Below are 15073 nucleotides of genomic sequence, written 5' to 3' on the forward strand. Positions count from 1 at the left end.
TTTAATTGTTGTGGGTACATAGTAGGTGTACATATTTATGAGGTATATGGGATATTTTGATACAGGCATACAACGTGTAATAATTACATCAGGGTAAATGGGATATCCATCACCTCAAGTATTTATCCCTGTTTTTTTGTTTGTTTGTTTTGTAATGGGGTGTTGCTCTGTCACTGCAGCCTCGACTTTGGGAGCTCACGTGACCCTCTCAACCTCAGCCTCTCGAGTAGTTGGGACTAAAGGCATGTGTCACCATGCCTGGCTATTTTTCTTTTCTTTCTTTTTTTTTTTTTTTTTTTGTAGAGATGGGGTCTTGTTATGTTACCAAGGCTGGTCTTGGGCTCAACCAGTCCTCCTGCCTTGGTTTCCCAAAGTCCAGGGATTACAGGTGTGAGACACTGCACCCAGCCAGCATTTATCCTTTATGTTACAAACAATCCATTTATACTCTTTTAGTTATTTTAAAATATACAATTAAATTATTATTGACTATAGTCAACCTATTGTGCTATCAAATACTAGATCTTATTCCTTCTATTTTTTTAACCCATTAATTTCTATATGCAGAATGTAGCTGAGGCAGCTACTTCATAAATGAGTTTTTGTAGTTAGTGGCTTTTGGAAGGCTATTAGATGTACCTGAGAATAATTGTTTCCTACTAAGAATGCTTCATTTAACTAAAAATGCATTGTTTTTTAATTATCCTTGCCAACTACTGTTCATTGACGAGCAGTTATTTCAAAAGCATTCTCTTATTTTCGGAGAGAAAATGACATGGACACTTGTTATAACTAAAAGTTCTAACCCAAAAGTCCTTGTTTTTAAGATTGACAGTCTAAAATTGATGAGGACTGTAGAAGAGTGAAATAAAACACAGTAATTTGTGACTAGTTTATTAATAACAACAAAAACATTTCTTTAATTATATGTAATTTTTAAATAAGAGTGGTAATTTACATTTCCTTCATTAATGCTATGGAAATGTCTCTAAAGAGCTAAAATAAATGCCTGTTGGCATTGTGTTTTGCGGCATTTTTTTCCTAATTCAGTAATATTGTTCATTAAAATAAAATGGTGTTCCTCATTGGAGTATTTGTAGTGAAGACGTTACGAATGTAACAAATTAAGATGTGCTAATTTCAGGTTTTGTGTCAAATTTAATGCCTTCTTTAATGTGTTAAGCCATAGCTTTACAATTGCAAACATTCAACTAATAGCTTTTCTATCTAGAGAATTGCTTCAGAAATTCCTTCACTAACCACTAATCTTTAACTACTGGGAAAAGATTTAGTTTAACCTAATTGTATATAACATGAATATTGTAGGTTGATTCTTTATCACATCCTACTATATTTTGTTCTCACTTGAATTACTGACATACTGTCTTTCCTGAAATATGTACCTTCAGTAATTTTTTTTTTTCCTTAGGCATTAGCTATGGGAATGATGACAGAATACTATCATTATATCTTTACCACTCTGGTAAGTACTTCATTAAAACAAAATGTTCCGAATTTTATTATTATGACTTTTTCAGATGAAAAATAGGTTTTTTAGTAAGAAGTATTATGACTTATTCCTTTGTAGTTATATTTTAATTTGATAAGACTCCACCAAAATTATTATCAGAGAGGACAACTCTTAATAGAAGCTGATGATTTTGAAATAATATCATTTCAGATATCAATTCAAAATATTGCATGTCTTATTTTTATGTTGCTTTAGAGAACTTTCAGAATATAATGGATCTTGAGATTAGTTTCCTGAGAAATCAGTGCTTTAGAAAAGCGCAAATTCAGCTGGGCGCAGTGGCTCATTTCTGTAATCCCAGCACTTTGGTAGGCCGGGGCAGAAGGATCACCTGAGGTCAGGAATTCAAGACCAGCATGACCAATATGGTGAAACCCCATCTCTACTAAAAATACAAAAATTAGCCGGGCATGGTGGTGGGTGCCTGTAGTCATAGCTACTCGGGAGCCTAAGACAGGAGAATTGCTTGGACCTGGGAGGCGGAGGTTGTAGTGAGCCAACAGAGCCACTGCACTCCAGCCTGGGCGACAGAGCTAGACTCCGTCTAGAAAAAAAAAAAGAAAAGAATAAGACAAGAAAAGCACAAATTCTTATGTTATCTCAGCTGTATTCACTTTTTGAAAATCAGATGTATTGAAGCTGTCCTTTCAGTAGATTACATTTTCTATTCTGCTTTTGCCTATGTTTAGTTAGATTTTTTTAAAAGTCAATATGCTTTAATTTGCCATCAGCAAATTGAATGTTACCTTTATATTTTGTTTTCACATACCCATCACACAATTTTCCCTTATGATGTATGAAAATCTGACTTTAACCTGTATCAAACTTCCTGTTAGCTCCATTTTGTTATCAATACATTATCCTGACCTTTCTTTCTCTGTAAAACAGCTGTCTCTTTACTAATTCTTTCTTCCACATGTCCCAAATATGAGAGTATCTCCAAGTTTGGACTTCATCCAATCTTATTTTCTCTTCAATTATTTTCTTCAGAACTGGTTTGTATTTAGAGCCTCAGTTATCATCTTCGTTCGAATAAGGTCTAAATGTTCTATGTAATATTTATGAATTACTGTATACTGTAAAATACTTTTAATTGTTGTGCCATTAGATAATTTCAAAATATTTAAACTTTAGTGTCCTCTGAATTGACGTCTCTTCTGATTATCTTAAAAATTTCAACTTTTGTTGACTCCTGTATCACCAACAAAATTTTGCTGATTTTCCCTTTGTAGTGTCTCTAGCATCTATCTTCTCCATTCCCATAACAACCAGTCTAACCAAAGTTTTCTTCATTAACTTGAAATTCTTCCAGTTAGTCTCCTTGCTTCTAGAAGTCTTGAAGCTGCCAGATCAGATTATTAAAATTTAATTGATTGCAATAGCTTCCTGTGATGACAACTCTTACCTCCAAAGGAGATTATTCATGCAGTAGGATGTATTTTACTTAAAAATAGCAAAGCTGGCTCTGGCATATCTCTATATTATTTCCTAGCAGACAACTTTTTGCAGCTTGTAAGAAACTTAGTGGTGGGGGTGGAGAGGAAGTGAGAGCATTCCCTCATCAGCAAATTATATTTCAGTGCTGTTACAACTCAGCATAAGCGTAAGATTTTGGGGAAATCAAAAGTATCTCTCAATAGGGAAAATAAATGAAACAACTAGTTGAGGATACATAGAACTCATAGGCCTACATTTGAAGGCCTTTTATACTTTGATCCTAATCAAACTTTCCCATTTCCTTTTGCTACTATTCTCCTTTAGGAATTCTCATTTATAGCTGAACTGATGTGGATCAGTCTCCTGAAAAGGTTTTATATCTTCTAATTTTTGTGTCTCCACTCACACTTTGAATTCTCTTTTTGTCAATCATCAGCCCGGTCTTTCTTTAATGGCAGCTGTAGGGGAGAAAAGATTTCTTTTCCTCACACATCATGAGGTTCAAGGCTGAGATCTCTATAACAAAAGAGAGGTTGACAAGAGAAACACCTAAAAATGTATTTAATATAAATTTTATGTGACACAAAAGCCATCAGAAATGAAGACTCAAAGAAATGCGAAAATCTGGATTTTTTTTTTTGCTTTGGTTTGATAAAGAGTAGATAGTTATGTAGGAAAATTATTGGACAAAGGGAGGTTATGATCTAATGGCAATAAATCCAGAAAACTTAGCAAGGCCAAATTGTTCAGATTCTTCTTGACCTCCAGGTATAGGGCTGGATCCCTCTGGAATGAGAGTCTTATGACCTCCTTTCTGTGGGGGTAGGTCAGAGAATTCTTTTATGGTCCACTTCAGGGGAGAAAGGTGGGATAAGGTCACAGAGTGACCTTCCTGCTTCTGTGTCTTCTCAATTTCCTATAGTCAAGTACCATATTTGGGGGTGGCGTGTTCTGAGCCTCATCACAGCTAAGATCCCATCTGCTCTGTGAAGTTTTTCTTGACCATACAAATTGAAAATAACTTGTCTTGCTTCTGACTTCTTTTGCATTTATGATTTCTACTCTTTTACCACTTGGCATATATTGCCATCCTTTATTTATTCACCTCTTTCCTATCTCCTTGGCTAGATTGTAAACATTAAAAAATAAAAACCTAAAGATTCCTATGTTTTTCATAGCACAGACTAGAGCTCAGGCCAATGCCAGCTGCTTTCCACTGAATTGTATTCTTATTATCTAGCCTGTGTAGCTGTATGAGTCTGAGGCAAGCTGTTCACAGAACCAATGACATTAATCTTGCCTTGATTCTCAATATTGTCCATAAGTTCGAGGGTTAGCTATGCCAACTAGAAAGAGGGCAAAACTCCACATGCTGGATGTTTTCATGGTGGCATCCATTTCCATGATAGCTTTGGCCTCATATCTCCTGGGACAACTAAAGGGCAGAGCAAGAACGTTCACTATATACAGACTAGAAAGGGCAACAGGCATAAAATATTTATTGGAAACTTATAGTGAAGTTCCTAGGTGTGAGACATGAGATGAAGGAACTGTATTGTTTCTGCAACCAAAAAGGCTAGTCTTGGCCTTAGCATTTTTTTCACACCTTTCATACAGTTTTCATTAGTTAGAAGCCGTATTTTGTGACTTACTTTCTAAAAACAACAATCAAACAAAGAAATACTGACAAAAAAAAAATTAAAAACAGCAATAACCAGGCGAGGAAGCAGGACACAGAAAAAATTAAAGCAAAGTATTAACACATAAAATAAGGGCAAGCTATCCTAAACAGAGAGAAGAAAGCTATTGCAAATATTAGATGTGAGTTGTAGAAGAGCCCATTGTTTCACTGGCGGATTTAGAATAAAATATATACATAGATTTTTACATACGGAGCATGTATCTCTGCAATGCCAAAGCATGAGGACAGTCTATTTGAATCTTGGTGATTTGTGATGTTTAACGTCACTTGACACAAAGGTGTTAAGTGACCTAAAAAATAACAAAAATAAGTGACTATTTCAATAATACATGCCTGTGAAGATACTCTGTCGATAATAACAACACAATAACATTTGTCTTTCAGGACCTCTTTGCTCTTGATGTTGAGCCCTACCGATACAGTGGTGTTAATATGACAGGGTTCAGAATATTAAATACAGAAAATACCCAAGTCTCCTCCATCATTGAAAAGTGGTCGATGGAACGATTGCAGGCACCTCCGAAACCCGATTCAGGTTTGCTGGATGGATTTATGACGGTATGAATACCCACTTAAAGATCAGTTTGTGTGTTTCTAAATAGTATTGCATACATATGAACTTCTGGGTTTATATGCATACATATAAACTTCAGTTTAATTGTTTGACATTAAAAGCAAAATATCAGAGCTACAATGCAAATACTTTTATTAATAATTTTTTAAAATCAATTTTATATGAAAAGCTTATGCTTCCATCCAAGTATCTCAAAAGGCATTACAACTATCACCAGGGTACTACAACATAGGAATTTCTGTAAAGTTAATTAGTGCCCTACATGGGAGAAATGAGAGACTGAAAGAAGACATACATCTGGTAGTTATCCTTCTGATCTTACCTATCAATATACGAATACTCTTCAACATGATGATTTCTGATATCTGGTGTTATATAAATGACTTATGTCACACAAAACACACAAAATTCTCCCATGAGCTTACTCACTCTTTAAGGCTGAAGACTAATCAATAATCACATTTGTCATTTTCAAGTCCCAGTTTAAACCCTGAAGCGGCACTATTGCATAAACTATGAAAGAAGGGTATATTCTTATATAACTTAGTTGTTTATGCCAAATATCTTTAGTTGTTTATACCAATGCTTACAATAAAAATCTAATGGCAGGGCATACATAATTTTAAGTTTTCTTATACTGTGTCCTCCAAAAGATAGGTAAAAATCAGTGTTACTAGTTTGTTTAATTTAAGCTACTATGTAAAAATATTATTTTTAAATAAGTAATCAATATAAAAATTATGACTTGAGACATTTTATATTTTTTATACTGAGTCTTTGAAAGATGGTATGTATTTGACATCATGCATATTAATTCAGAGTAGTCACATTTCAGTCATATTTACTCTGTAGTAGCCAAATGTGGCTAGTGTCTACCTTGTCAGACCTGGTAGGTATGTATCATGTTATTTTTGAAAATTATAAATGCCTGATGTTTTCTTATTAAATCATTTTTCTACAGACTAAAGTATCACTATAATTAAGGAAATAGCTTAGCAGTGGGGTGATATTTACATTTCATAGGAAATTACCACCTGCTTTTAATGAGTATTAGTCTAAATGGAGAATTTATAAACAAAAACATCTTCTATCCTTACATGTATGTAGAAAAGCTTTTTCTATTATGATTGTAATTTTTCCATTAATTACTTCAATAGCTTCAAAGCTTGTTTTTGATACTGTAGGGATAAAAGGAAAATTTGATTTTTTTATCCTTAGAAGGTTTTGTAATACAAATTGAGTGCCTTCATAGAGACTATGAAGAAGAAATGGTTAGCCTAAAGGCATCAACTTTCTGATGGAACAAAAAATACATTTGTTTTCGGTTTGTGAGAAAAATCACCTACTAGAATTTGAAAATATATCCATATGAATTTGTTTTAAAAGAAACACTATAGGGAAATTTTACTTCGTTGCATAAAGAGATAGTTGAACAGTTCTAGTAGTTTAGTTTTAACTTACGTTTGAGAATTTTTATTGAGAGGAAAATACCTAAATAACTTAAAAATTAAAATATTTTCCTTCAAAGTGCAGCCAGATTTAAAATAAAATGCAAACTAGAAAAAATTATAAATGTTATATTTTATTATCAGTTTAAAGATGGTGAATCAAACTTTTGAAACTTAAGAAAATGTGATTTTTTAATATTATAATGTATGCTATCCTTTAAATTGTTGTTATGATCATGTAAATATTTTTATATAATATATAAATATTTTATATATTATATAAAAATATTCATATATTATAATAGCTTTCTTTACAGTTCTTTGATTTCAGGATGAATGTCTTATTATTTATTTTCAATAGCATTATTAAATGGTTTTAAGAAAAGTAAATCAGTAGATATCAGCACAATTTTACACTTTTATATATTTACTTCCACAGATAAATAAGTCCAATGACTAGTGTGCCCCTTTATGTATCAGAATCATAAAAATTATTCAATTTTACTTTGGTACACTCTGTATAGCTATGTGAGTCCCTCTGTGACTTTACACATCATCTCCCGAAATGAAGTAATCCCTAATTTGTGGCAACTTATGTAAACTATTGAAAGACAGATAAGTACAAAGAATGATGTATTAATTTCCAAGGTAGAAGCTCTTGGAGAGAATTAACCTCTACAATATGGAAAAAGAGACAGGATATTAGGAGAATTACAAATTTGCATTCTCTCTTTCTAGCACGAGTCTATTCTTCTTCTGCTTTTCCCTGTTGAACTGGCAGATGATTTCTTGGAAGGGGAAAAATGTTAAAATAAAAATGGACTGATGAAAAAATGTGTCTATTAAAAATCCTGGGCATTATATATAAACCATGGATTCTGAGTTATTTAGAATAATTTTCCATGCAATTCTCTTTCCTTTGGTATAGTTCTTAAATATAAAGTAGATATGAAGTTTGTCATTAAAATAAAGGTTTCTGTCAAAATAGATGCAGATTGATTTTGTTTTTACAATTTCCCTTTTGGAAAATTAATATATTTTAAAATCTTTTCATCATATAACATTGTACCAAAATTTAAAAAAAATACATAAAATATTTTCATTATATAACATTAATTCTTAATTATAAAATAGCATATAGTTATTAAAATAAAACCAATTGAGTTCTGTATTAAAATGTGGGCATATTTACGTCTTACGTAAGTATTCTTTTTCTTTTCAATTTAAAATTGTAAGCATTTTCACAAGTCATTAAATGTTTAGGAAAAGAAATTAATAAGCTCTTTCCACCATGAATATAGTCAGCAAATTAAGAGGATTCTAGTTAGAAAAAAGAGAAAAAAGAATTATAGCCTGGCATTGTGGCATTGGCAACATTCCCTTCAGTCAATTCATGAGATCTCAGTGTTTACGTATCTCTTTTTCTTTTTATCCCCTATAGTCCCATAAAGAAATGGGATTATCAGCAAAGTTTCTATTTGCTGAGCAAGACCTATTATTATCAGTATCATAATCATTTGCCATTGTGTAAGATCATAGTGCTCAGACTTTGACATCTTTTCTTCATGTTTGAGCTATAAAAGGAAACAGTAAATTGGATTCATAAGAGTTTTTCTAGTTGAGTTAGGATTTTAACTGGCCTTTGAGATGACTGTTTATCAGTTAAATGACTACTGAATACAAAACCACTTCTCTTGCCATTGTAGTTTCTTTCTCTACAGTCTAGGGTCATCATATTAAAGATGTTAATGTTAGTAACTCAGTAAAATTTTTAGTTTCACTTGGTATAAACCCAACCAAGGAACCAACTCACACAGTACTTCCAAGCCTGATCTAGTTAAGGAGGAAGAAATAAAGCTCAACACTCTTCTTTTACACATGAGGGTTTTCTTTTAACATATGATATCCCACTTTTCTCCATTCCCACACAATGCCATCCAGTTAGTGCTCTGAACTTCCCAGACATAAACCCCTTATTGTAAAACTCTTTCCGTACTATGCATTCTGTATTGTGTTCCCATCTTTTCATGCTCCTAGAGGTGTGCAAATACCTTTCAATGAGCGTTACTACTGTTCTTTATTGCAAAATCAGATAACATCTTCCCCAGTCCTCTGACCAGACATTGTTTGCCTTTATGTAGCATATTTACTATAGGATGAGAATTCACTTTTGAACCAGTGCCAATCAGAGCCCGACAATGGTGATACTTATTATTGATTTATTGAGTTTACAGCAATTTCAGGTCAAGACAAACACCTCAGAGTACATTTTAAACAGTCTAGCTATATCCCAGAAATCCTTCCCAGTGGTTCCAATATACATATGCATATTAATACCAATGTACCTGTAATCCATTCAGTAGCTTAATTTAATTATCAATACTTTTTTTCTTGTGCTGATAGATAATACCACATATTTCCTTGATAATATAAATGTATTACACAAATCAATAATAATCATATTGATTGACTATATCATTTGGGTTTCTATAGGGATATTACTGTTTTAGAAGTTTAAACCCTGGACACCAACCGCTATCTCCATTTCCTTTCACCTCAAAAATCATTAAGCACTGTCAATTTTACTGTATCAATATTTTTCTTAACTACATTCATCTTTTCAACCCAGAACTTTATCTTAGTTATGATCGTTCCCTGGCTTTCCTAATAGTACCCTCACTGAAGTCCTACTCCTAACATCTCTCTCCTACATTCACCTTCTTTCTAGTGTGATTTTTTTCAGAACTTTGCTCATGGCTCCTCATCATTTACTAGGTGTAACTTGAGCTCATTTGCCAAGCCTAAAAAGCCTTCTATGATCTGGCTCTTTCCAATTTGTCCAGCCTCATATTTGCTTGCTCCCTGTTCCACCAAGCCACCCTCTCATCTCACCTTTGATATGTTGTTACTCATCATGTATCACCTATTCCAGCAGAGGATACTTCATTGTTTAAACCACTTACCTTTTTTTGAATGTTTGGCATATTCCTACTCATACTCTAATTTTCAGGTTTTCTGTTACCTTTTAGATTGAATGTGCCCTGAGTCCTCCAGATATTTTATATGTGTGGTCCTTTATTTACGCACTTTATGTATAACTCCATGTTGAAAGTTAACTCTAGTGCTTTAGTTTGTTTTTACATCACTTTTTCAATAGACTGTTAGCTCTTTTGAAGCAAGAAGTAGATATTGTAATCTTTGAAGTCCCTATACCTAGTTTAATGCCTGGTGTAAAACAGGAGCTCGTAATGAGGGAGTGACTGCCTGATTGAATAAATGCATTTGTTAATTTATTTTAATCATATTACATCTGTGTTCTAATCATTAGTTCCTCTAATTTCCCCAAATATATGTTGGAGAGCATTTTATTTGCCCTCTTGTACTTTATTATCAAGATATCTAATCATTTAGAAGATGTAATTAGGCTAGTCTCAATGACAGAAGCTTAGAAATACTTTTTTTTCTTTTTCTTTTTTTTTTTTTTTGAGACAGAGTCTTGCTCTGCCACCCAGGCTGGAGTGCAATGACACAGTCTCTGCTCACTGCAACGTCTGCCTCCCCGGATTGCAGAGATTCTTGCGCCTCAGCCTCCGAGTAGCTGGGATTACAGGCGCATGCCACCACGCCTGGCTAATTTTTGTATTTTTGCTAAAGATGGGTTTTCACCATGTTGGCCAGGCTGGTCTCCAACTCCTGACCTCAAGTGATCCACCCACCTTGGCCTCCCAAAGTGCTGGGATTATTTATAGGTATGAGCCACTGCGCTCGGCCATTAGAAATACTTTTGATTAAATAGTGAAAGTATAGTAAGTTAGAAGAGTAGTTCCCATTCTTTTTACAAAGGAAGAGATAATGTTTATGAGAGGTGAGTCTTTATGTGTTTTAATTCTAAAGCCCTAACAGTTATTTCTTTATAACAACAGACCACAGACCCCAGACTTTATAATTTCCTTTTTTATTTGAGTATCTTAAAATAAAAATGAGCATCTTGTATATACATCTTACAGCAGGAATTTAGCTCATCCACTAAGGTGACACAAGTAATCATTTGTTACTGTATAAAGATTTACTTTTATAGCTGGGTGTGGTGGGGCAGGCCTGTAGTCAGCTATTTGGGAGGCTAAGGTGGGAGGATCACTTGAGCCTGGGAAGTTGAGGCTGCAGTGAACAGTGTTCACCCAGCTAAACTCCAACGTAACACCCCGTCTCAAAAAAAAAAAAAAAAAAAAAAAAGCAATGGAAATAGAACCATAGAGAAATAAAGTATGAACAGGACAGGCTTTTTCATTTACTGCTAGAACAACTGCAAGCCCACCTTTGCTGCTATTTGCTTGTCTTAATTAATTTTAGCTGTTTTTCTTTAATTCATTTGAAATGAATATAAATATAAGGTTTTGGCAAGTAATGGATCAAACCAACTCAACATTTTTTAAATTGGTGAAGCATTTTGAAAAAGTTGGCTTCATCTTATATTGCACTAAATCACCAAAATAAAAGAATAAAGAGTAGCAACATAATGAATTAATGAATTAAATTTTTAAAAATCAATTTTAATACTGTGTATTGTATGCAGCACACAGGATTTGATAACAGGCACTCAGGATTTGGTAATCAAGACAATACCTCTATTTCATCAAATAACTAAGGGAATTGATAAAATCAGAAGATAGTAACTGTTTTTCTGATCACTTCACAATCTTTGTTGATATAACAATTATGTTCAAAATGTGATGTTGATTGCTTCTTAATTTTGTATTTTTGGATCTTCTTTCCTGTCTTCCTGAAAATTCTTCTTAAAATTTCCTGTTTTCTATAATCATTTATGATAGCAAAAGACACACATATATTTACCAAGAATTTAACATAACTTCTTAGTATTTTGTCAAAAAATGTGTAACATTTCACAAAATTTATTAACATAAATGTTATAACTACTAGCCTTATTCTTGTTGTTACCACAGAAGAAACATTTTGGGGTCCATAATATAATAAAATATGGCAGAAATATTTGTATATTTCAGAGTATGTAATGAAGTCATAAGTACAACATTTGTTACATTTATATATGCTTGATTTAATGAATGGTAAAAGGACATGGAGCATGGAATGTGAATAACAGAATGGCACTATATTTCTTTATTTTATGTACATATTAATCTTCTAAGATGCACTAAGCTACAAGTTAAATCTAAATACAAATAATTGAGATGACCTAAAAACCTCTATTGTTTTATTAACATAGAACATTTCGTCTAATTGCCTTTTCTCATCGACAGATTAAATAAGCAGCATTTAAGCATCTAAAATTGATGGAGATGGAATTTCTATTTTAAGTAATTGTTTTTTACATGAAAAATGGCAGTTGCAGTGAAGCATTATCTTTATGGTCATATTATTTTTATAGGTCAATTTTCAAACTTTTCACTTGGGAAAAGTAAGGGTAAATCGAGAGAGATTTTTTCCCCTTCACCCTGAAGAGCAAAATTTATCTTCAAAGCATTGATATAATATTATGTGACACCAACTTATAAAGGATAAATACATTTCTGCACACAATTTTCTTCAGTCTCTTATTTTATATTTAAAAGTGTAGGGGAGAAAAAAAAAACTTTTCCTCTACCTGTCTTAGGTTTGTTCATTGTCTGGGACCTCTGACAGAAGACAGACTAACATGAAAAAATAACTGAAGTTCATTGTTGTATGCAGCACCTACTCACACTGAAGAACTCAGATGGGAATAGCTCAAGGGGTGGTTAGAACGTGGACTTATGTAGCCTCTTAACAAAGAAAGATATCTTTTTAGAAAAGTGCCAAGACAAAGGAAAAGTGATTTAGGCTTTTAGGGGTGGCAAATTGTGAGCAGATAGATATATACATGTAACATTATATAAAAATAAAAAATTATATATATCTAATATGCCACTTGTAGGATCATATGCATATATATGTGACTATATCATATATATGTATATGATCATGTACATATATCATGTGATATGATTATATCATATGTATATGTATATGATCCAACAAGTGGCATATTTTGGGGTGGCATATCCTGAACTCCTTCAACAGCTATATGGTTTTACGTGGATATGACAAATCACCAATGATATGAGGAAGTCTAGCTAGACAGAAATTTGTGGTGTTCAGGAAGGAGGGCCCCTCAAGGACAGTCAGTGTCAAGGACACTCAGAAGAGGTGATGCCCAATGCCCTGACAAGAGCATGAAGTCCAACTTTGCAGAGTCTGAGAACTGACAACATTCTGAGATTTAAGACTCCACATCTGCATCTGGACTGTGGCATCAAGGTAGAATTAATAAAAGCAATGAATGTGACCTTGAAAAACAAAAATGCCAAGCTGGTTATTGAGGTAACAAGGCATTGAACTTGAGAAAGCAAGTACAGGGCACAAAGTAAAGGAAATACAACATGGTCAAGAAAATAGAGAATGGATTATTTCACTGGGGTAGGCACTCAGTTTCTAACCTGAGAATGAAGTTAACAGCAAGTTTGACATAATGTTCAATGTTGTAAGTTAAAGGAGTGGATTGGGAAACAGTGGGATATAAATCTGGGATAATGTTTTTTCACGCTAATTAATTAAAAGATAATTATAAATATTCTACATTTAACATAGAAAATCAAAATAATTAAAAAGCATCAAATACTGGTTGAAATTATTAAAGAAGAGAGAGTAAGAAATGGAATTGAGGCCTACAAATAAGAAATCTTATTATTCAAATATTGATAATATCCTACAGCAAAGTTCTGGCTAAGGAAGTTTATTACTGTAACTATAGTGCACTCTCATCATAGAAGGAAGAGTGGATCTATTTTTAAAATGTATAGAATATGTTTTCTGGCTACTAGTTTGCATTCAGGGTAAAAATACACCAAACTAAGCTATATGTTGTATTTGGGATGAACTAAGATGGAGTAGACTGGTGGTAATTATCAAAGCTATAGGTTTTCCCATATTATTTCAGTTTTATGAATAATTTTTGGAATTTGTTTTTGGCTCCTCCCCCCAAAAATTTAAAACCAATGCCATATAAAAAAATACCTTGGCCTCATCCCAGTCTTTAAAATTTGCATTTAGTTGAATACTTACATTTATATATGATTTTATATAAATATAAATAATATAAAATAAGAGGGAAATATATAAAAATATATAATTCTTATTTATATCTAAATTCATATTATCATATTATCTTAGGTAATATCTTAATACATTTGTGCTGCTATGACGAATACCTGAGACTAGATAATTAATAAAAAACAGAAATTTATCTCACAATTCTGGTGGCCAACAAGCCCAGATCAAGGTATTGGCAGGATTGGTGTCTGGTGAAACCAACTGTCTGCTTCCAAGACGGCACCCTCTTATATTCTCCAGAGGGGAGGAACACTGAGTCCTCACATGGTGGGAGAAACCAAAGGGCAAGAGAGTGGTCCTTTCAGCCTGGAGCTCTTTTATAAGGTTACTAATCTCTTTCGTGAGTGTTTAATGCAGTGATGATGATTTAATCATCTCTCAAAAGCCACACCTTTTAATTCTGTTTTATTGGGGATTAAGTTTCAACATGAATTTTGGAAGGGGGCACAGTCAAACCATAGCACGCACTTTTGTGAATAGTAAGCAATATTCATATTTATCTATTTAATCATATTCATACCTGTATTTATCTATGTACTAAACTATACTATTTATACATATCTATACTCATTTTTATCTATTTACTAGAAAGACAGTGTCACTGGTCACAGTATTAATAGGATAAGCATTTATAATACATGGACTTAGTACACTCAGTATATGCAAATGCTCTTTGACTTATGACAGGATTGCATGTTTATAAACCCATCATAAGTTGAAAATATCATAAGTCAGAAATACACTTAATACACCTAACCTACCTAACATCATAGCTTAGCCTCACCTACCTTAAACATGTTCAGAATACTTACATTAAGTAAGTATTACTTAGCTACATTTGGACAAAATCATTTAACACAAAGCCTATTTTAAAACAAATTGTTGAATCTCTAATGGAATTTATTGAATTCTGTACTGAAAGTGAAACACAGAATTGTTGTATGGGTACTTGAAGTACAATTTCTACTTTTTGCATATGGCTTTTGCAACATCATAAAATCAAAAAAATCACAAGTTTCACCATCGTTAAGTAGGGGATCGATTGTGTGTATCAGATTTTGGCATATTTTTGTTATTAAATATTAGCTACAAACTATAAAAATATTAAAAAACAAATGACACACGTAACTGTAGATTGCATCAATTTTAGAATCAATACGTCTGTAAGAAATTTAACAATTTTCCCTGCTGTGATTTATAATGAACACATTGCAGCT

At 32.9% G+C, this 15073-nt stretch overlaps 1 protein-coding gene across 9 annotated transcripts in view; it reads left to right on the plus strand.

Moving 5' to 3' along the window:
• GRIK2 (glutamate ionotropic receptor kainate type subunit 2) overlaps nucleotides 1-15073 on the plus strand; it is a 1183302-nt gene that overhangs the window by 790839 nt on the left and 377390 nt on the right. For all 9 annotated transcript variants that reach the window (XM_009451673.5, XM_009451672.5, XM_054685483.2 and 6 more), the window contains 2 exon segments: nucleotides 1430-1483; nucleotides 5055-5228. In XM_009451673.5, the coding sequence (XP_009449948.1) occupies nucleotides 1430-1483; nucleotides 5055-5228 (228 nt within the window).

The sequence above is a fragment of the Pan troglodytes genome, chromosome 5, assembly GCF_028858775.2.
Source record: "Pan troglodytes isolate AG18354 chromosome 5, NHGRI_mPanTro3-v2.0_pri, whole genome shotgun sequence".
NCBI classification, from domain to species: domain Eukaryota; kingdom Metazoa; phylum Chordata; class Mammalia; order Primates; family Hominidae; genus Pan; species Pan troglodytes.